General features: G+C 49.5%; 1 protein-coding gene across 3 annotated transcripts; it reads left to right on the top strand.

Moving 5' to 3' along the window:
• Positions 1-89: 89 nt before the first annotated feature.
• On the top strand, positions 90-22,145 carry RSPH6A (radial spoke head 6 homolog A; the record flags this gene model as incomplete). Of its 3 annotated transcripts, XM_080909007.1 has the most annotated exons (6): positions 90-682; positions 3,637-3,868; positions 13,124-13,888; positions 16,611-16,755; positions 17,223-17,340; positions 21,908-22,145. In XM_080909007.1, the coding sequence occupies 6 exons, from the start codon at positions 90-92 to the stop codon at positions 22,143-22,145; spliced, it is 2,091 nt and encodes a 696-aa protein (XP_080765133.1). The 3 variants fall into 3 exon arrangements, with proteins under 3 accessions (XP_080765133.1, XP_080765134.1, XP_080765135.1); XM_080909008.1 differs by lacking the exon at positions 13,124-13,888; XM_080909009.1 differs by lacking the exon at positions 13,124-13,888 and having other exon boundaries at positions 21,912-21,984.
• Between the last annotated feature and the right edge of the window lie 996 nt (positions 22,146-23,141).

Raw genomic sequence — 23,141 nt, 5'->3', positions numbered from 1 at the left:
CGCGCTAATAAAGTAACGGCAAGCAGGCAGGGTCCAGGCTAGGGCAGCACTGGCTAGCCTTTCTCCTGCAGGTCCGCACTTTTAGAGGCATGGGGGATCAACCGCCCAACCCTGACCCCTTCCAAACCCGGAGGACTTCCCAAGCCTCAGAAAGGAATCGGAGTCGAGAGTACTCACAAGCTCTGCTGTCCATCCCGGAGGATGGGGTGCGACCTCTGCAGCAGGGCAGTCAGGACCTGCAGGTGACTGGCATGCCTCACTGGCCACAGAGGTCCAGCCTGGTCCCGGATGTTCAGGGTGAGCAAGGCCCCGAGTCCATGACCTTAGGCTACACGCCAGGCTTTCCCATGGAGTTCTCGCAACAGGGTTACCTGGATGACAGGATGATCCAGCAGTTCGCGCCTGCCCAGGGCCTCTTAGAACAACTGGAGTCTACCTACCAAGACCCGGCCTCTGGAATCCTGGGCCAGTTCAACTTGTACCCAAGAGAGGACGAGGCATTTAGCCAGGTCACGCAGCACGGACCCTACCTGAGGGACGACCCCACCCTCCGCTTACAGCACTCTGAGCTGGGCTTCATGCCTTTTGTTGGAGAGGTGCCTGACCCCGAGCCTCGTGAGCTGGCAGTGCAGAACGCCAAGGCCTACCTGCTGCAAACCAGCGTGAGCTGCAACCTCAGCCTGTGAGAGGAGGTAGAGGGTGGAGAAGGCGGGCAGCAGATGGGAAGGGCTCTAGCCAAGGCTGCCTCACGTGTGGGGTCTCTGGATGTCTAACCTAGCAAGAGGGTCGAGGAAGACATAGCAGGCGCAGATGCTGTGCCAGCACGCCCCACCCTAACATCTACTCCCAGCCGCTAAGCCTGTTTCTGCAGGAGACTGAACCAGAGAGACTGGGTTATTTAAAACCACACAGCTAAGAAGGGATAGAACCGGTGTTGTAGAGCAAGGCCTCTGGTTCCCAGGACGCTCTGCTTGTCAGAGTCAGTGAGCGGCAGCCACGGTCTGCCTCCTTCCATTCGGTGTGTTCTGGGAAATGGAATGTGGGTGTCATGTGGTGTGCTCAATGAGAGGGACTTAGGTGGCCAGGCAGGAGGAGGGACCTGGGGTAGCACCTTGCACATGACAAGAGGGACAGTGGCTCTGACAACGGGCACAGCAAGGCCTTGGAAGGGTGCTGCTGTCTGGGGGCACAGTGGGAGGAGTAAAGGGGAAGGAAGTTAATGACTCCGGGCTGGCTAAAGCACACAGCCAATTCCCTCCCGTGACAGGGACCTGCTGCAGTCTCTACTGCCGAAGGAGAGCATCCAGGGGTGTGCCATTGTCACTATGCAGTTTCCACTCATTAGTTGTCTCCACCTCAGGCCCCAGATCCAAATTACCCCATAGTGTTTCCCCAACACGCTCCCAGTCTTAAGAGCTTCCAGATTCCTTCCTAAAGCACCTTGGTTTGTCTTGCTTTCTTCTGCTTTCTATCTGTTTTAAGTATATGAGTGTGTATGTGCATGCATGTGTGTGTGAGTGTGTGTGCATGCATGTGAGTATGTGTGTGAATGTGTGTGTATGTATGTGCATATATGTGTGTGTGAGTGTGTGTGTGTGAATGTCTGTATGTGCATGCATGTGTGTATGAGTGTGTGTGTGTGAATGTGTGTGTGAATGTGTGTGTGTGTGTGTGTGTGTGCATGCATGTGTAAAGGCACTGCCAGTGAGGCCCAGAAGAGGGTGTTTCTCCTGGGTGTGGAGTCAGAGGCAGTTGTGGGCTGCCTGATAAAGATGCTGGCAACTGAACTCCGGTCTGCATGAATAGTGTGTACTCTTGGCCACAGAGCTGTCTTTCTAGCCTTTTAAAGATACTTTCAGATTTTTATAGTGCGAATGAGTGTTTTGCCTACATGATTGTGAAGTGCACCACAGGCTTGCAGTGCCTTCAGAAGTTAGAAGATCCCCCAGGTCCTCTGCAGGGCAGCCTGTGCTCTTCTCCCCTAAGGTACACACTTCTGTCATTTACTGTACACTATCAGAGCTTGAGCCTAGGATATCCTGCAAGCTAGACAAGTGCCTTAACCATGGAGCTACCCAGCCAGTCCCATCGCCTTACTGCTCCTATACTTGAGACCGTTCACACAGTGGTTTGGATGCACCAGAAAGCCTCATGCAAATGCTTTGCAGTGGGACCTGCCTGGCTTCAAAGGATGCTGAACCATGACCACAGGTTTTCTAAGCATTAGTTCCCTCATCTGGAGGTGTGTGCGTGTGTGTGTGTGTGTGTGTGTGTGTGTGTGTGTGTGTGTGGTGAGTGTGTTTGTGGGGTGTGGGGTGTGTGTGTGGTGTGTGTGAGTGTGTGTGTGTGTGTGTGTGTGTGTGTTTGTGGGGTGTGGGGTGTGTGTGTGGTGTGTGTGCGTGTGTGTGTGGTGTGAGTGTGTTTGTGGGGTGTGGGGTGTGTGTGTGGTGTGTGTGAGTGTGTGTGTCTGTGTGTCTGTGTGAGTGTGTATAGTATTTATGTGTGTGTGTGTGTGTGAGTGTGTGTGGTAAGTGTGTTTGTGGGGTGTGGGGTGTGTGTGAGTGTGTGTGTGTGGTGTGTGTAAGTGTATGTGTGTGTGTCTGTGTGAGTGTGTATAGTATTTATGTGTGTGTGTGTGTGTGTGAGTGTGTATGGTATTTATGTGTGTGTGTGTGTGTGTGGTGTGAGTGTGTTTGTGGGGTGTGTGTGTGGTGTGTGTGAGTGTGGTGTGAGTGTGTTTGTGGGGTGTGGGGTGTGTGTGTGGTGTGTGTGAGTGTGTGTGTGTGTGTGTGTGTGTGGTGTGAGTGTGTTTGTGGGGTGTGGGGTGTGTGTGTGGTGTGTGTGAGTGTGTGTGTCTGTGTGTCTGTGTGAGTGTGTATAGTATTTATGTGTGTGTGTGAGTGTGTGTGGTGTGAGTGTGTTTGTGGGGTGTGGGGTGTCTGTGAGTGTGTGTGTGTGGTGTGTGTAAGTGTATGTGTGTGTGTCTGTGTGAGTGTGTATAGTATTTATGTGTGTGTGTGTGTGTGTGTGTGTGTGAGTGTGTATGGTATTTATGTGTGTGTGTGTGTGTGAGTGTGTGTGTAATTCCAAGAATTCAATAGTGCTGTCATGCTCAGTGTGGTGCCTGGACCGAGTGGGTGGAGGTCAGTGGGACTATTAGTCTTGTTTCCTCCCCGTTCTCAGTCCTCCCTTTCTTCCCTGCTACACGAAGCCTCCATTATTTCCCAGTACTCCAAGCACAACCCCAGCCCAGGATCTTCCGCAACCCACACACTGTGTGAGCCTCAACAATGTTGCTGCTTCTGTGTTAATATGTCTCCCTACCTTTCATGCCTCGGTTACATCACATCTGTGGCCACTACACTATTAAATAGAAGTCATAAAGTCAGAGCTCTTGTTTAAGGCCGACCTGGGTGGCACAGAGACCCTGTCACAAGGAAGGGAGAGAGGGCTCAGCTCCCTATCCTGGCTTATGTGGTCATTTGTGTCTATCACCAGAATGTCACTTGCACCAGAGCAGGGACCTTTTCTGTTCCCACCTGTGTGTCCCTAGAAGTAGAAAAAGGGACAGGCACAAGACAGGCCCGGTGCACTGAGAGCGTGGTGTCCCCCACCTTCCGCTCCCCCGGGAAGCAGGTATGAGCACCTGGTGAACTTGCTGACCAAGATCCTGAACCAGCGGCCTGAGGACCCCTTGTCCATCCTGGAGTCTCTGAACCGCACCACGCAGTGGGAATGGTTTCACCCCAAGCTGGACACACTGCGGGACGACCCCGAGCTGCAGCCCACCTACGAGATGGCCGAAAAGCAAAAGGCTCTGTTCATCAGGGGTGGAGGAGAAGGTGAACAGGAAATGGAAGAGGAGGTGGTGAGTGAACTGGTGTGGGCAGACGGGAGGCAAGATTGGGGGTGGGGATTGGGGAGCAGCCTATGCCAAAGCCAATGCCGAGGTGTGAACGGAGTGTGTGAACAGCAGTCTCTGGGGCATCACACGAGGTTTGGGAGCAAAGGAGCACTTATGCTCTGAGGAAGCCGCCCCTGGCTGTGAGGAAGCACGGTGTCTCGTCTCACCAGACTAGTGACTCGTTGTCCCTCCACAGTTTCCCCGGAAGTTAAAACCTGCCAAGAACCCTTCCACCCAACATCCAAGGACATTCTGCTGTCCTTGGAGGACTTAAGTCCACAGACCTTTGTTCCTGAACTGACTGATCCACACAGTCTGAGGGAGGGGCCAGGAACATGGCTCCGCAGGTAGAATGCTTGCCCAGTGTGCACAAGGCCCTGGGTTCCGTCCCCAGCACTGTATCAACTGGGTTTGGCGGTGCACACCTGTGAGGCCAGCTCTCTAGAACGGGTGGAAATGCAACCGCATGTGCGTTCCAGGTCAGCCAGTCTGGGATCTGTTTTGAGTTTGGGGGTTTTGTTTGTTTTTTGGTCTGGTTTGGTTTGGGTTTTTTGGGGGGTGGTTTAGTTTGAAGGTGGAAAAGCCCAGTAGAGCTGAGGAAAGAGTTGTGAGTTGAGGCTAATGTGGGTTACACCGATGTGTCTGAACGGTGAAATATTATCTCAATAATAATAATGATTTATTTTAAATTGTGGGGAGGGCTGGGGAAATGGCTCAGTGGTTAGGAACCCTAGCTATTCTTCCTGAGGGTCCGGGTTCAATTCCCAGCACCCACATGGTACAGTTCACAACTGTCTGTAAGCCCAAGATCTAACACCCTCACACAGACATGCGTGCAGGAAAATGCCAATGTGCATAAAATAAAAATCAACTATCTTTTTTTAACTGGGTGAATAGGTTGGTGAGATGGCTTTGTGGGTAAAGGTTTTTGGCCACCAAATGTGACAACCTAACTCTCCAGGACCAACTCACATGGTGGAAGGAGAGAGCAAACTTCCGTGAGGCATCCTCTGATCTGCGTACAAATAAGTGATTGTAGTATTTTTAAAGGTCTAACCTGGTGCTGGAGGAAAGGTCTAACCTGGTGCTGGAGGAAAGGTCTAACCTGGTGCTGGAGGAAAGGTCTAACCTGGTGCTGGAGGAAAGGTCTAACCTGGTGCTGGAGGAAAGGTCTAACCTGGTGCTGGAGGGAAGGTCTAACCTGGTGCTGGAGGAAAGGTCTAACCTGGTGCTGGAGGAAAGGTCTAACCTGGTGCTGGAGGAAAGGTCTAACCTGGTGCTGGAGGGAAGGTCTAACCTGGTGCTGGAGGAAAGGTCTAACCTGGTGCTGGAGCCACAGCAGTTCACAATCATCTGGTCAAACAGCTTGGGGTCCATAAGACCCCGTTTTTAAGAAAAAAGTTGGTGGAAAGATTCCTGGAGATCTCTGACCTCTGAGGGCATCAGGAACACACATGGTACATAGACATAGATGTAGAAAAACACTCATACACCAAAAACAAAAGCTTTCTGTTTTGTTTTTCTAGACAGGGTTTCTCTGTGTAGCCCTGGATGTCCTGGAATTTACTCTGTAGACCAGGTTGGCCCCGAGCCATCACCACCCAGCTAGGAAATTAACACCCCTGTACCCCTCAAAATCCAATCTGAGGGCGTGGCTCAGTGGTAGAGCCCCTGCCTAGAATCCCCCAGTGAGGGGCTGGGGGCGTGGCTCAGTGGTAGAGCCCCTGCCTAGAATCCCCCAGTGAGGGGCTGGGGGCGTGGCTCAGTGGTAGAGCCCCTGCCTAGAATCCCCCAGTGAGGGGCTGGGGGCGTGGCTCAGTGGTAGAGCCCCTGCCTAGAATCCCCCAGTGAGGGGCTGGGGGCGTGGCTCAGTGGTAGAGCCCCTGCCTAAAATCCCCCAGGGAGGGGCTGGGGGTGTGGCTCAGTGGTAGAGCCCCTGCCTAGAATCCCCCAGTGAGGGGCTGGGGGCGTGGCTCAGAGGGGCTGGGGGCGTGGCTCAGTGGTGGAATCTTTAGCTAGGATGCATTAAGGGCTGATGTCAGCTGCCAGCACCACGCTGACTGGCTGTGGTAGCACAGGTCTGCAAAGCAAGCACTTGGGGCATGGATAAGAGAAAGAAGAATCAAGATTTTATTTTCTCCCCTGCAAGCCAAGTCTTGTCATAGAATAAAACATGTTCATGTGGCTTTTAAGTGTCAGACCAACCTGTGCTGAAATACAGCTGTATCAGAAAATGGTCTCTGGGAACCAGGTAGCTGGCTTTTTCTTCTTTCCATACAACCACACCAAGCAGATTAAGGCCAATCGTGGTGGCACACATCTTCAATCCCAGCACTCAGGAGGCAGGGGCAGGTGGATCTCTGAGTTCAAGGCTAGCCAGGGATACATAGGGAATTCCAGACCAGCAAGACACATATACCCTCTTCCTTTTCTCAAGAAACAAAAACCAAACAAACAAACAAACAAAAAAAAGATTGACTCAGTCAGTTTGTCATTGGGGGTATTCAGACTTCTATCATTGGTATTCAGACTTCTGTCAATGGGGGTATTCATACTTCTGTTACGGAAGTATTCACACTTCTGTCAGTCATTGGGGGCATTGACACTCTGTCAGTCATTGGGGGCATTCACACTGTCAGTCATTGGAGCATTCACACAGTCATTGGGGCATTCACACTCTGTCAGTCATTGGGGTATTCACACTCTGTCAGTCATTGGGGGTATTCACACTGCCAGTCATTGGGGTATTCACACTCTTTCAGTCATTGGGGCATTCACACTCTGTCAGTCATTGGGTTATTCACACTCTGTCAGTCATTGGGATACTCACACTGTCAGTTGTTGGGGGTTTTCACATGATCCGTCAACAGTGGCCAGAAGGCCAAGGCAGTACTGACACCCTTTCATCCTAGTGTGTTTCCACACCACTGTTAAGTGGATAGAGTTCTAAGAAAAGTAATAGCCATTAGTGCATGGATCAAGCAGAGACCCCAAAGTTTCTGTACTTGCTCCCTAATCTTCCCACCTGGCGGCAGAATGGGAGTTTGGGGAGTGTGTGTGTGTGTGTGTGTGACACTCTTGCCAGTTAACTAGGCTTCCTGACCAGTGAACGCAGGAATTCTGTGCTGGAATTATAAGCCTGTACCAGCGCACCTGACTGTTTACAGGGTTCTGTGGATTGAACTGGGACCACATGCAGAGCAAGCACCTTACAGAGCCATGTAAGTGACGCTAATGTCAGTGACAACAGGCAAACCAGCTCCAATCATGCCTAAAGACCAGCGGAGGTGGCGTACGATGGTGAATGCCTGTCATCCCAGAACCCAGGAGGCAGAGGCGGGCTCTCGAGTGGAGGCTACATGAACACCATATGGAGAGTCTGGAATATTAACTGTGGTTTCCAGCCTGGTCTACAGAGTAAGTTCCAGGACAGCCAGGGCTACACAGCAAGTCCCTGTCTCAGAAAACAAACAAAATGGTTGCATAGGCATACATTTTTGCAGCCTACTTTTAATAAAGTTCCACCTCTCCTTTAGCCCACCACCCAGGAGAGGTAGTGGAAGAGAAAAGTTGTTAGGGTGTGGGGGAAATGGGCCTGTTCAGCAGTGGTTCTTTGGGGGTGACCCTGATCTCGTCAGCAGTTCAGTCCCGTAGCAAACACCAAACACAACTCAGCTGCAGACCAGTCCTCTCAGCAGGCAGACACCAGGCACGAACCAGCAGCAATAGTTCAATCCTGAAGAGACAAGACTCGCCAACCCGGCTGAGGTGGGGCCGTGGAAACGACAAGCTGCTTCAGAAACCTCAGGAGCAGTTCTTGGGCGTGTTCCTCTCAGTGATGAAGTTACCACTGTGCTGAGCTCAACAACGCTATGTAAGGCGAACCAATACATGCGTGTAGTTCCTGAAGAACAGCGAGGCGGAGCAAACCAAACCAAGGCTCAGTGCTCGTCTCCCGCTGTCTGTGGGGTCAGATTCATACAACTCCGTCACAGGTCCTTAAAGCATCCTTTCACCTGTGTCTGCTTCGAGGAGACAATCTTTCACCTGTTTGTTGGCCCAACAAAACACCATTTGATATGACTAACTGTCCAAAGAGACTAGAAATTTCCACTTCACGGTGGTTTGAACTCTTCCCAAAATGCATTTTGTTTTTGTGTATGTGCCTGTGTGGAGCCTGCCCTTCTTCATGCAGGTGACCTTGAAGGCAGGATGTAGGTATCTGATGCCGTGGACAAGGAGCTACAGGTATCTGTGAGTAGTTCAACATGGCAGCCGGGAATCAGCTCCAGTGTCTGGCAAGCGCTCTTAACCACTGTGCTATCCTCCAGCCCCACCAACAAATGCCCCACTCAAATTCAGCGAAGAGACTTGAGAGCTAATATACTGTGGTTGAGCTGGACTTTAACAGATATATACGGAATATTCCACCCAACAGATGTTTCGGTTTTGGCAGTACGTGGGAACCTTCTCCAAAACCACTCACATCAAAGGGGACACAAGTCAAGCCTCAAATGACAGAGAATTCTTTGAAGGTTATAATAAGTAAAAGTGAATAAGAAATGAGCAATTAAAAACCACAAAAACATTTGGAATCTGAAAAAACATTGGGATGAACAGTTCATGCAGAAAGTCAGAGAGGAAATGTAGAAATCCTAGAGGCAAACAGGAAGGAACCATATCCTGTCAGAAGGGGTTGAGGTCTAGAGTCAGGCTGGAGAGATGGCTCAGCAGCTAAGAGCACTGACTGCTCTTCCAGAGGTCCTGAGTTCAGTTCCAACAACCACATGGTGGCTCACAACCATCTGTAATGGGATCTGATGCCCTCTTCTGGTGTCTGAAGACAGCGACAGTGTGCTCACGTAAATAACAAATAAATGAGCTGAGAGACATCATACAAGCAACGGAGCTCAAGAGGCAAGAGCGGCAGCTCCGAGTCAGGGAAGAAGAAAATGCAACGGGAAGCAGAAGAACCACACAGTCAGCCCAGCAACCAGCCGGCTCTTTGGGAAGTGTGAGGATACAAGCAGGACCTCAGCTCCTCTGACAAAAAGAAGGGAAGGTCACAAATCAGCGACATTAGAGACCAGCTGTAGCTACAGCTAACTTCTGGAAAGGCAGAACATCATTGTGAGAGATTACCGTGAAGGCTTTCCCTATGAAAAGCTGGGTAGGCCACTAGTGAAGCCTGCCTCTCTCTCTCTCTCTCTCTCTCTCTCTCTCTCTCTCTCATCTCTTTCTCTCTCTGTTAGTTGTTTTGTGTTTGTTTAGTCTTGTCTTGTTTGAAGACAGGTTTCTCTGTGTAGCCCTGGCTGTCCTGGAACTCGCTCTGTAGAGCAGGGTGGCCTCCCAACTCGAAAGAGGCCCATCTGCTTCCACTTCCCGAGTGCTGGGATTAAAGGTGTGCATCCCAGCATTAAACCAAATCTTTCCCCAGTGTTACATTTTAGAAAATGACATATTCTTATTTTATATCTGTTTGTGTTTTCGCTGCATTAATATCGGTGTGAGGGGGTCAGATCCCCTAGAACTGGAGTCACAGACAGTTGTAAATGTGGGTGCTGGGAATTGAACTCAGGATCTCTGGAAGAGCAGTCAGTGCTCTTAATCACTGAGCCATCTCTCTAGCCCAATGAAAACATTCTTGTCAAAATGTCTACAAACTGAATTCATGAACATGTGAAGAAGACCACACATTGTGACCAAGTGGGCTTTATCTTCAGAGTGGCAAGATTCCTCTGATACTTGCAGATCAATAGATGTGATACACCATCTAGTTACAGAAACCACACAGAGTTACTTCCCTTGACTCTGAAAAGGCATTTGACAAAGTTCAATGTGCCTTTGTGATAAAAAGTTCTGGAAACCTTACTGACAGACAGAACAGACCTCAAAATAATAAAGGGCTTCTTTCACTCAGCAGACCTACAGACAACATTATATTAAATGGAGGCAAACTCTGAGCCCAGGACTGAAAAATGCTCTTTCCTCTTCACTATACTGCTCCAAGTCACAGCTATGGCAATTAGACAAGAGAAAGACAGAGCGGTGTTGCAGGATATTCAGTCACATTGTGTACCCGGAGACTGTGAACTGAAAAAATCTGTTCCCTGTTGTAGAGTGTCTCAGCCCTACCTCAACCTTTAACACAAGAGCTTTCTGTTTACAGTAAACACATACTTGTGGTATGGCTCAGCCCTAGCACACATCTTTGATGAACATAGACACAAACATTCCTAACAAAATGTTTACAACCTGAATTCATGAGCTCATGCAGAAACCAAGTGGGCTCCATCCCAGAATGGCAAGAGCTAAAGAAAAGTTAACTCTAGGTCAAGAGGTGGAGCAAGCCACCAGCTGATGGGGTGAACATCTGTGAACAGAAAGGACAGCCACTGATTTGGAAGGTATTTTAAGACTGTGTGGAGGAAGAGATAAAGCCTTTTCCCTCTGGGGCATCAATAGAGTAGGAAGGTTAGCTGGCTGTTTCCTATGCCTCTGTGAACTAGACTCTCACCCGGGTCGCTGGCTCCTGAGTCTTCAAGGGTCAAAATGAACAGCTGGGCTTTGAATAGAAAAAGACAAAATCAAATGATCTCTTCTCGAAGATGGCTCGAGTCTTCGAAGTCCCTACAGAGTCAAGTAGAAAACTCTTGAACCTAATAAACACAGTAAAGTTTTAGGATACAAAATATCAACATGTTAAAAACAATAAAAAAAAGAAGCAGCAGGGCTGTGACGGCTCATGTCTTTAACCCCAGCACTCAGGAGGCAGAGGCAGGTGAATCTCTTGTGAATTCCTGGCCAGCCTGGTCTACCGAGTGAGTTCCAGGACAGCCAGGGCCACACAGAGAGAAACCAAGCAGACAGACTAAAACAATTCACATGGAAGCAGAAAACACTGCCGACAGCCACACAGTCTCAGGGAGTACGTGCTCTGCCAGAGGTTACTGTGCCTGCGCTCACACTGTGCTGTAGATGAGCGAGAACAAGGTTCCGTGTCTAGGGGTGGGGTCTGGAAGAGTTGGGGGAGGGGAAATATGATCCAATGCATGAAAAAGTCCTACCATAGCATCGGCATAAAAAGACGGGCCAGTCAATGACATGGACTCAAAGACCTGGAAATCGGACGCAAAGTGATGGTCACTTAGTTCTTGACAAAGGAGGCAGAGATGTACTTTGGACAAAAATTTAGTCAATAAATGGGTTCTGGAAAAATGGGATCTCTGCCTGCATAAGAACAGAATTAGATTCACATTTCCCTTCTACAAGAACCGACTCAAAATGGACTTTAAAACCTGAAACAAAAGCCAGGTTGTGGTGGTAGTGGTGGTGGCACACACCTTTCAATCCCAGCAACTGGGAGGCAGAGGCAGGCTAACTAAATAAAATTATATGTGAGAGAGAAAGTGTATGTGTGTGTGTGTGAGAGAGAGAGAGAGAGAGAGAGGAGAGAGAGAGAGATACCAATTAAAACTACTGAGATACAACACAATCACCCCCATCAGAATGGCTCTCGGCAACAGATCTGACAAATATTGGAAGGGATGTGGAAAGGACCCTTCATTTACTGTTGGTTGGGCTAAGAATTAATACAGTCACCACTGTGGAATCAGTTTGGGGATTTCTCAAATATTAAAAGCAGAACTACCATAGGATTGAGCCACTTCCTTCCTGGGCTTAACCTAGATCTCTCCATGTCCCACCAAGGAGATGCTTGAACAGAGCCCACCAGAGAGATGCTATAGAGATACCAGATAGTAATACTATTTGGCTCTGAAGAAAATGAGGTGAAGGAGTTTGCAGGGAAATGGGTGGGCTTGAGATATATGATACTGTGAGGCCACAATCCCAGACACACCACATGCTTGCCTTCATATGTGGCATTCAGCCTTTATGTTTGTAAAGCTTCTGTGTGTGGGTGGAGTTTAACAGGAGGAAGAGAACTAGGGCTGGTCAGCAGGAGGGATTCGGGGAGACTGAATGCAAGTAGTGGACACGGGGCATGAAAGAGGACAGTTCTTTTTCTAGTTCTAATCCTGTCATGGAACTTTTTGGGGGGGGTGGTGGACGACCTGCATGAGGAGTATTAGACACTGAAAGTCTAGGTGTTTAGTGTGAAGCTTCTATTCCAAATGCCAACTCTTAACTGCATAGAAATAAATGAATAAAAAGAGGATCGGAAAGTAGGACACACACACACACACACACACACACACACACACACGAAGAGGTCATGTAGAGCTGCAGGCAGAGACCAGAGACTCCAAAGACGACTAGAAAGCCAGAGGTCCAGAACAGCTTGTTTCGTGGTGGCTATGACAGTTTCGTGCTTAGCTGAGGCCGAGGCAGGCTACCTCAGTCTTGCTGGCTTGAGGTGTTGAGTTTTACAGTCCGTGGCCCAATGCTGAGCAAAAGATGGGCAATCCTCAGAGGAAGCCTTGGTGGGTAACCTGCAGACGTCACAGGGCAGGGTTGCACATTTAGGTTCTCGCCTACTTCTGTTCCCCCCCCCCCAGGATTCTTGTCTTCATATTACTTTTCTGCTCCCCTCCCCCTTCTCCGCTCGACTTTACATTCATAGACACAGCCACATCGGAGAGGGATGATACGTAGCCCTGGCTGAATGAAACTTGCTATGTAGACCAGGCTGGCTTCAAACTCACAGAGATCCATCGGCCTCTGCCTCTTAAATAAAGGTGTGTGAGCTACCATGCCTGGGAACAGTGGATTTATTGTCCAGCAGAACAAGAAGGCCAAGGAAGTGGGGCAATCCAGCTATGCCCCAGTGGGCTAATTCTACTGTCACCCGAAACTATTAGGGTGCAGAGCATGGCCGTGCATGTATTGTTGCCTGTTGGTACCCAAAGAGCTACTGTGGCTGTAGCTTCCACAGCCTTCCTTTTAATCAGGTTAAAGAGAATAGATTCTCTGGTGTGGTTTCTTTCTTTTTTTCCCTCATTTCCTCAGGGCTTTCTCTCTTCCTCTTCCTCCTTCTTTTTCCATCAAGGAACACTCTTCCCAGGACATTCCCAAACAGGTGGCTTATGTCGCCCAAGTCTGTTGACTCTGGTGGAGGAGTCAGGCTGGGGGGACTGGCTCAGGTCTTGCTACTGGCCTAGTTCCGTTCTCCGGAACCGAGCGGTGGCAGGAGGATCAGGCTAGGAAGCCTTCAGCCTTCAGCCTTCCTTCTACTTGTTTCTCCATCCCCCATTGCAGACTGACAGCCCGGTGCCCAACATCATGGAGACGGCTTTCTACTTCGAGCAGGCCGGCGTGGGGCTGGGCTCGGACGAAACTTTCCGAATCTTCCTGGCCCTGAGGCAGCTGGTGGAGCAGCAGCCCATCCACACGTGCCGCTTCTGGGGCAAGATCCTGGGCCTGAGCCGCAGCTACCTGGTGGCGGAGGTGGAGTTCCGCGAGGGCGAGGAGGAGGGAGAGGAGGAGGAGGTGGAGGAGATGATGGAGGGAGGAGAGGTCATGGAGGCGCACGGTGAGGAGGAAGGAGAGGAGGATGAGGAGAAGGTGGTGGACACAGTGCCCAAGCCGCAGTGGAAGCCACCGCCCGTCATCCCCAAAGAGGAGAGCCGCAGCGGCACCAACAAATACTTGTACTTTGTGTGCAACGAGCCGGGCCGCCCGTGGACGCGCCTGCCGCACGTGACGCCTGCGCAGATCGTGTGCGCGCGCAAGATCAAAAAGTTCTTCACCGGCTTTCTGGACACGCCGATCATCAGCTACCCGCCCTTCCCAGGCAACGAGGCCAACTATCTGCGCGCGCAGATTGCGCGCATCTCCGCTGCCACGCATATCAGCCCGCTGGGCTTCTACCAGTTCGGCGAGGAAGAGGGCGATGAGGAGGAGGAGGGCGGTGCGGGGCGCGACTCGTTCGAGGAGAACCCTGACTTTGAAGGCATCCCCGTGTTGGAGCTCGTGGATTCCATGGCCAACTGGGTACATCACACGCAGCACATCCTGCCTCAGGTGAGGATGGAGCCAGGAAGTTCCCTCCTTGAACCCTGCACAGAACCTGTCTCATCCAGCACAAAATCCATCAATCCATCCATCCATCCATCATCCATCCATCCATCCATCCATCATCCATCCATCATCCATCCATCATCCATCCATCATCCATCCATCCATCATCCATCCATCCATCATCCATCCATCATCCATCCATCATCCATCCATCATCCATCCATCATCCATCCATCATCCATCCATCATCCATCCATCAATCATCCATCCATCCATCATCCATCCATCCATCAATCCATCATCCATCCATCCATCATCCATCCATCCATCATCCATCCATCCATCATCCATCCATCCATCATCCATCCATCATCCATCCATCCATCATCCATCCATCCATCATCCATCCATCCATCATCCATCATCCATCCATCATCTATCCATCATCCATCCATCCATCATCCATCCATCATCCATCCATCATCCATCCATCATCCATCCATCCATCCATCATCCATCCATCCATCCATCATCCATCCATCCATCCATCATCCATCCATCCATCCATCCATCCACCCATCCATCATCCATCCATCCATCATCCATCCATCCATCCATCATCCATCCATCCATCATCTATCATCCATCCATCCATCATCCATCCATCCATCATCCATCCATCCATCCATCATCCATCCATCCATCATCCATCCATCCATCCATCATCCATCCATCCATCCACCCATCCATCCATCCATCCACCCATCCATCCATCCATCCACCCATCCATCCATCCATCATCCATCCATCCATCCATCATCCATCCATCATCCATCCATCATCCATCCATCCATCATCCATCATCCATCCATCATCCATCCATCATCCATCCATCCATCATCCATCCATCCATCATCCATCCATCATCCATCCATCATCCATCCATCATCCATCCATCATCCATCCATCATCCATCCATCATCCATCCATCAATCATCCATCCATCCATCATCCATCCATCCATCAATCCATCATCCATCCATCCATCATCCATCCATCCATCATCCATCCATCCATCATCCATCCATCCATCATCCATCCATCATCCATCCATCCATCATCCATCCATCCATCATCCATCATCCATCATCCATCCATCATCCATCCATCCAATCTACCTACCTACCCATCCATCCACTCATCCATTCATCCAACTATAACCCAAAGCAACCTGGGAAGGAAAGGGTTTATTTGGCTACATATCCACAGAGGGAAGTTTGGGCAGGAACCTGGAAGCAGAGGTCATGGAAGAATGCGGCTTACCGGCTTGGTCCCCATAGTTTAAATCAGCCCACTTTCTTACACAGCCCCAGACCACTTGCCCAGGGATGGCATCACCCATAGTGGGTTGAACCCTCCCACACCAATTGTCAGTCAAGAACGTTCCACCACAGACTTGCTTGCAGGCTAATCTGATGGAGGCTTTTTCTCAACTGAGGTTCCATCTTCCCATATGACTTTAACGTGTATCAAGTTGATAACCATATCTAAGCAGCAGCAGCAGCAGCAGCAGCAGGAAACCAGTGCCACAGGCATAAGCTACCACACTTGCTTAAAATAACTTCTTCTGTGGCCAAGGACTGACCCCCGTTCATAGCTGAGAAAATGGGAGGCAGCTTTGTGCTGCATTCCTGCCTATATTTATTATTCAAAGAGCTGGATCAGGGAGAGTTCAAGGGCAAGGATTTAAGACCGAGTTTAAGACAGCAGGGCTTGGTGTGGGGGCGCACCTTTAGTCCCAGCACTCAGAAGCCAGAGGCAGGTGGGGCTTTGGAAGTTCGAGGCCAGCCTGATTTACAGAGAAACCCTGCAGGGAAAAACAAAATAACAAAGTCAAAGAAACAAAGCTGGGAGTGTGGATCAGTAGAATGCTTCCCTTTTGTCAGTATCTCTCTCACACACTCTCGAGTGCACACACACACACACACACACATATACACACATACACATATACACACACATACAGATATATATGTTCATACATACATATACATGCACACATAATGCACACACATAATACAATACACATATAGATATATACATTCACACACACACAATACACAGATACACACATATACATGCACACACATACATGATAACACACATACACACATACTTTTACATACATACATAAATATACACACATAATACATATACATACACACATATACAATACACATGTATGTACATAACACATACACATACATACACACATATACACTCATACATTCACACACACATATACACATATACACACATATACATTCACACACACATATACACATATACACACATATACATTCACACACACATATACACATATACACACATATACATTCACACACATATACACACACACATATATATACATTCACACACATATACACACACATACACATATAAACATTCACACTCATACATACACATATACATACATGCACACCTACATACACACAGACACAGATACACACACACCAACAGGAGTGTTTATTGGCTTGACAGAGCCCAACAGCAGTCCAGTGAGGAAGCACCCTATCACAGCTGAATGGCAGTCCCTGAGCAGAAATACTGAGGCATCCTTCATTAGCAATGTGCCCTCCGCCTCCCCCCACAGTGAGCTGGGCTCTGTCTTGGGTGCCACCTGACTCTGCTGCTGCATCCCCAGGGGCGCTGTACATGGGTGAACCCAATGCAGAAGACAGAGGAGGAAGAAGAGCTAGGGGAGGAGGAAGAGAAGGCGGATGAGGTGATGGAGGACGTGGAGCAGGAGGTCGGTCCTCCGCTTCTGACTCCTCTCTCGGAAGATGCAGGTAAGTCCCTTCCGGGCAGCCGCAGTGCCAGCCTTGGAGGGGTTGCTGGGGTGGGAGCCGCGCGCCCTGGAAACACCGATATCCCCCATCCTCCGAACCTCAGTGGATGTTTCTTATGTGCAGCAGGCGTGGGGGTCGGGCTTGGGAGCACAAGTCCGCCATCCCAGAACTAGGGAAGGAAGAAACAGGAGGGTCATGAGTGGTCCTTAGCTCCACAAGGAGGCTGAGACTCCAGGCTGGGTTGCATGAGACCCTGTTGTGTTTTAAAGACTTATTTATGTATATGAGTACTATGTTTACATGTGGCCTGCATGACAGAAGAGGGCATCAGATCTCATTACAGGTGGTTGTGAGCCACCATGTGGTTGCTGGGAATTGAACTCAGGACCTCTGGAAGAGCAGCCAGTGCTCTAACCACTGGGCCATCTTTCTAGCCTGACCCCACCAACCCTTTCCTTTTCCAACAGAAATCATGCACCTGTCGCCCTGGACCACCCGCCTCTCCTGCAGCCTCAGCCCTCAGTACTCGGTGGCCGTCGTGCGCTCCAACCTCTGGCCAGGGGCTTACGCCTACGCCACTGGCAAGTACGCCATTGTCCTGACTCAAGGGTCCTTTTATGGTATAGAAGCTTATCTGCTGGGATCCACGTAATTGCTCTCAAAAGACTGACAATTGCCTCCAGACATGGTGGTCTACATGGTTAGTTTCAGGACAGCCTGGTCTACACAGAGAGATCCTGTCTCAAAAAATACATATATACATACATACATACATACATACATACATACATATAAAACACATGCAAACACACACACACACACACACACACACACACACACACACACACACTTATACAAAGCTGCAGCCACTTCTGTTCCCCCTCCCTTCTTACCTTTAAATTGTCTCTAAATCTCTAAACCAGCTTGGCTGCAATCCCAGCTCTGTCCACCAGAGGGCAGAACTTTTCTACTCTGAACTCGAACTTGCTTTAGTACTGAAGGAATTTCATACAAACGTGACACTTTAACCATATTCTTGTCGATAATGATGGCGGCGGCGGCGGTGGTGATTGATGATGATGATGATGATGATGATGATGATTTGGTCCAGAATCCGAGAGTATGGTTTTTCTAACGCTCTTATTCTATACCTATACCATACACTATTTCTCTGTGTGGTCTTGGCTGTCCTGGAACTCACTCTGCCTCAGAGCCCCCACCTGCCTCTGCCTCCTCAGTATGGGGAATTAAAGGGCTATGCTAACTTTTAAATTAATTCAAATGGGGTTCTCCTGGTCCATACATCCTCTCCCACCCATCACAGATCAGTTTGTCCATCCATCCACCTTTTGTCTTTTTATAAAAGACAATTCTAAGCAGAGTCATGCCATCGTTTACGCTCCGTTAGTTTATGTGCGCTGTATCATGCAGGCACCTTTGCCGGCCAGAAGAGGGCACTACTGGGCCTCCAGGACTTGGAGCCTCCTGATGTAGGTGCTGAGAACCAAACCGGTGGGCAATCTTAGCAGCAGAGCCACTACGCCAGCCAAAGAGAAACTTTGTTTTGCCTTATGCGGGGTTTTTCTTCCTTTTTTTAATTTTTTTTTTATTTTTTTGAGATATGACGTCTGGAACTCACTATGTAGACCAGGCTGGCCTCAAACTCACAGAGATCTGCCTGCCTTTGGCCCCCAAACGCTGGATTAAAGGCGGGCACCACTGTAAATGCGTAAGAATGTTTTAAAATTAATTAAGCGTGGCTGAGCACGCGCACGCATGCACTGCATCGTGCATGTGGATGTTGGAAGACAGAGTGGGCGCTGACCTTCCACCTCACTGCGGCAGGGCCTCCATTTGGTGCTGTGCTGTTCTGTGTACCCCAGGCTAGCTCCTTGAGCTTTCACACCAGATTCTCCTGTCTCTGCCTCCCATCTCTCAGAATGCTGAGGTGCCACTGTGCACCACGCTTAAGTGGGTTCCAGGATCAAACCTGGGCTCACTGGCTTGTGCTGCATCAATCTCTCTGGCCCCCAGGGAGCCTTTTCATTACGCTGCCCTGGCTGGCCTTGAACCCCCAATCCTTCTGCTTCTGGAGTATAGGTGAATATATCACACTAGGCTCTCTATAGGAGCCCGACATGGTGACACACACCTTTAGTTCCAGCATTCGAGAGGCAGAGGCAGACAGACCTCTGAGTTCAAGACCAACCTGAGCGACTTCCAGGACAGTCAGGGCTACACAGAGAAACCCTGTCAGAAAGAAGAAAGAAAAAGAAAGTTTTGAATGTCGCTCTTTGGCAGCTCCATGAGGGACCCCAGACCCTTGTTGGAAAGACAGCCATGAATGTATCCATGGGAACATGTGAGCAAGTGCAGTCATCAGCTCTACAGCTGTTACAACGTAGATAAGCTCCTAACGCCTGTCCTGAGTCCTCAGGGATGCCGGACAGAAGCAACCTTTATTCTATAATCCTCAGGAAAATGAAATCACTGTGAGGGGCAGACAGACGAATGCTCTCGACCAGTTTTACATATGGAATGTGTAGGACTCGCTGATAACCTGGCAAAGACGAACATTCTAGTTGTAATGTCTAGCAAAAAGCCTGGGGTTCAGGCTGAGTGTTTGTGTTGTGGTGCTGGGATTGAATGCATGGTTCTAGCCTGTTCTAGCCAAGTGCCCTATTGCTGAGCCACGCCCCCAGCCCCTCACTAGGGAATTCTAGGCAGGGGCTCTACCACTGAGCCACGCCCCCAGCCCCTCACTGGGGGATTCTAGACCAGTGATTTAACCAAGCTGTAGTCTCAGCTCCTTTTTTTAAAACCTTGAAATACATTCTAGGTTGCTCAACCTGTCGAGAAGCTCACTCCGCAGCCAAAGCTGGCCTTGGAACACCCCATCTTCTTCCTGTGTTTTCTTCCTCATTTTTTTTTTTTATAGCTTATTGGAATTATGAGCCCACACCACCAGCAGAGCAAGTCTTTCTGATTAAAACTTCAAAGTGAAACTGAGATTTATTTAAATGGAAAACATATCCCAGATTCCGGAGACTTCTTATGAAATAAAGAGTGAAAAATAGATCTGAGCAGTGGTGGTGCACGCCTTTAACCCCAGCACTGGGAAGGCAGACGGAGGCAGATCTCTGAGTTCAAGGCCAGCCTGGTCTACAAAGCAAGTTTCAAGACATTCAGGGCTCAGGACCCTTGTCTAAAAATGAGGGGCAGGGCAGCTGTAGCGATGGCTCAAGAGTTAAGAACATTGGCTGCTGTTCTAGAGGACTCAGATTCACTCCACACAGCAGCGCACAGCTGTCTGTAATACAGTTCTAGGTCTGGCACCCTCACATGGGCAAGGAAAATACCAATGTACACTAAATAAAAATAGATAAATCTTTTCTTAAAAAGTAAGATGAAAGGTTGGGATATGGCTCAGTGGTAGAGCCCCTGCCTAGAATCCCCCAGTGAGGGGCTGGGGGCGTGGCTCAGTGGTAGAGCCCCTGCCTAGAATCCCCCAGTGAGGGGCTGTGGGCGTGGCTCAGTGGTAGAGCCCCTGCTTAGAATCCCCCAGTGAGGGGCTGGGGGCGTGGCTCAGTGGTAGAGCCCCTGCTTAGAATCCCCCCAGGGAGGGTTCTAGAGCATTGCTCAGCAGTTAAGTGTTTGTCTAGCTAGTAGAAGACCCTGGCTTCAATCTCCATTATCACTGGGAAAAATAAATTAACCTTGACCAGGCTACTGATGCACATTAGTTATCCAAGCACCAGCGAAGCTGAGGTAGGAGGCTCTCCTGTTTATGGCCAGCCTGGGACACGTGGTGACAAGCTCCCCTAAAGAGAAAAAAAGAAATAAACGCAGATTCATGTACCCAGTCCTTCCAGGGCTCCTGGGAGGTTTTCCAATAACCAAATTAAGTATCTGATTTATTTTTAGAATTGAAATTAACTAAAATTAATTCAAAGCCACTCCCCCCTCCCCCAAAACCCAGCAGAACACACATTCTTCTCTAAGTGTCCATGGGAACACTCCAAAGCCAAGAGTGTGAACTGAGTCCCCAAACAGGGCTCAGGCGGCATAAGGCGCTTGTGTCCGCGGCTCCCTGAAACGAGCGCCAGTAAAAGGGCGTCAGGGACGCTGACAGGTGAGACTGACAGTCAGTACCCAGCACACCCAGAAATGGCTACTGATGGGAGAAGACAGCAGGGCTGAGGAGATGGCTCAGTGGGTAGAACGCTTGCTGCCCAAGCCAGAAGCTCCACCTCATGAAAAAGCCAAGGCAGGGGCAGTGCTGAGAGGGGACAGGCAGAGACAGATGGATCCCTAGAATTTCTAGTGAGCCAGCTTAGCAGAATTGACCAGCGCCAGACCCGGTGAAGAGATTCTGGTCTCAAAATATAAGAGCCAAGCTGGGTCAAACAGGCCTTTCAATGCCCACTCCCGGGAGGCAGAGGCTGGTAGATCTGAACAAGTCTGAGGCTAGCTCTGCCTATGTTCTGTGTTCTGCACCAACCAGAGGTGCGAAGTGAGACCCTGTCTTAAAAAATAAATAGGCCCAGTAGTTAAGAGCATGTACTGCTGGGCTGGAGAGATGGCTCAGTGGTTAAGAGCACTGACTGCTCTTCCACAGGTCCTAAGTTCAAATCCCAGCAACCACATGGTGGCTTACAACCATCTGTAATGAGATCTGACACCCTCTTCTGGTGTGTCTGAAGACAGCTACCATGTACTCATATACATTAAAAAAAAAAAAAAAAAAAAGCATGTACTGCTTTTTCTGAAGACCTGAAATCGGCGGCGGGCGCCCACATTTGGCATCCTTATGGGATGTGAGGACCTTCACCTGTAACCCCAATACCAGGGGGATCTGATGCCCTCTTCTGACCTCTGTGGACACTGCACTCAAACGTACAAACCCAGACAGACATACAGGCACACACACACACACTCACAGCTAAATCCAGTTTTCCAGTCCCCTTGCCATTTGTTTGCATGGCCACTTCAGATCTGGTGAACAGAACAGAGCTCAGTAAACTTTTGTGGGATGGGCAGACGGACAGAGAGACCCAGTGCCTACCTCTCGCCTGCCCACTGGTGACTGGGCAGTGATACCATGCCACCCTTAGATTCACCCTCAAAAAAGAATGTCTCTCTGTTTCTCTAGGAAGTTTGAGAACCTGTATATTGGCTGGGGTCACAAGTATAGCCCCGAGAACTTCAATCCAACGCTGCCAGCTATGATTCAGCAGGAGTATCCCAGCGGCCCCGAAATCATGGAGATAAGTGACCCCACAGTGGAGGAGGAGCAGGCCCTGAAGGCTGCTCAGGAGCAGGCCCTGGCAGCTGCTGAGGAAGAGGAGGAAGATGAGGAAGAGGAAGAGGATGAGGATCTTGAGGACTGAGGCCCCCACAGCCTTTCCCCTTATTTATAGAACACATTGTACTTTTCCTATTGGTTTTGTTCCCTGCCCTTGCAGGACACAGGTAGGAAACCACCCAGTGATCCAAATAAAACTCCCCACAGCAAAACCACTTAGTCACACATTCATTCAGTATCCTGGGCACCTGGCTCCTTCATTCCTTCTCCGAATTTGTTTGTTTGTTTGTTTGGTTTTGGTTTTTCTTTTTAAAAAAAAAAACAGGTTTCTTTCTTTTTAAGATTTATTCATTTATTATGTATACAGTGTTCTGCCTGAATGTACACCTGCAGCCAGAAGAGGGCACCAGATCCCATTACAGATGGTTGTGAGCCACCATGTGGGTGCTGGGAACTGAACTCAGGACCTCTGGAAGAACAGCCAGTGCTCTTAATCTCTGAGCCATCTCTCCAGCCTGGTTTTGGTTCTTCAAGTCAGGGTTTCTCTGTGTAGCCCTGGCTGTCCTGGAACTTGCTCTGTAGACCAGGCTGACCTCAAACTCAGAGATCCACCTGCCTCTGCCTCCCAATCTGCTGGGATGTAATCTCAACCTGTTTTTAAAAAGATTTTAAAAAATTGCTCTGTGTGTGTGTGTGTGTGTGTGTGCTCGAGCGCGTGCGTGCACACGCACAGACGCCCTCAGAGACCAGAAGGGTTAGATCCCAAGTCACTAGAATCATGGGTAGTTTCAACCCCCCCCCCACACCATGTGGGTGCTGGGAACTGAAGTTAGGTCATTCAGCCTCATTTGTTTTTTATTTTTAAATTTTATTTGGGACTTGGTGTTCAGAGCACTGCCTGCTCTTCCAGAAGTCCTGAAATGAATTCCCAAGCACCTTCATGGCAGTTCACAATCAGGTGGCCAAGTGCTTGCCTAACGTGCACAAAGCCCTGGGTTCAAGCCCCACCACTGCACATGGTGTAACACCAACCTGGAGGAGAGAGAGCCAGGAAGATCTGGAGTTCATGCTGTTCTGTTTA

The sequence above is a fragment of the Micromys minutus genome, assembly GCF_963924665.1.
Source record: "Micromys minutus genome assembly, chromosome: 32".
In the NCBI taxonomy this organism is placed as follows: domain Eukaryota; kingdom Metazoa; phylum Chordata; class Mammalia; order Rodentia; family Muridae; genus Micromys; species Micromys minutus.
Note: the sequence above shows the minus strand (reverse complement) of the source record. Positions and strands in the feature narration are given on the sequence as shown.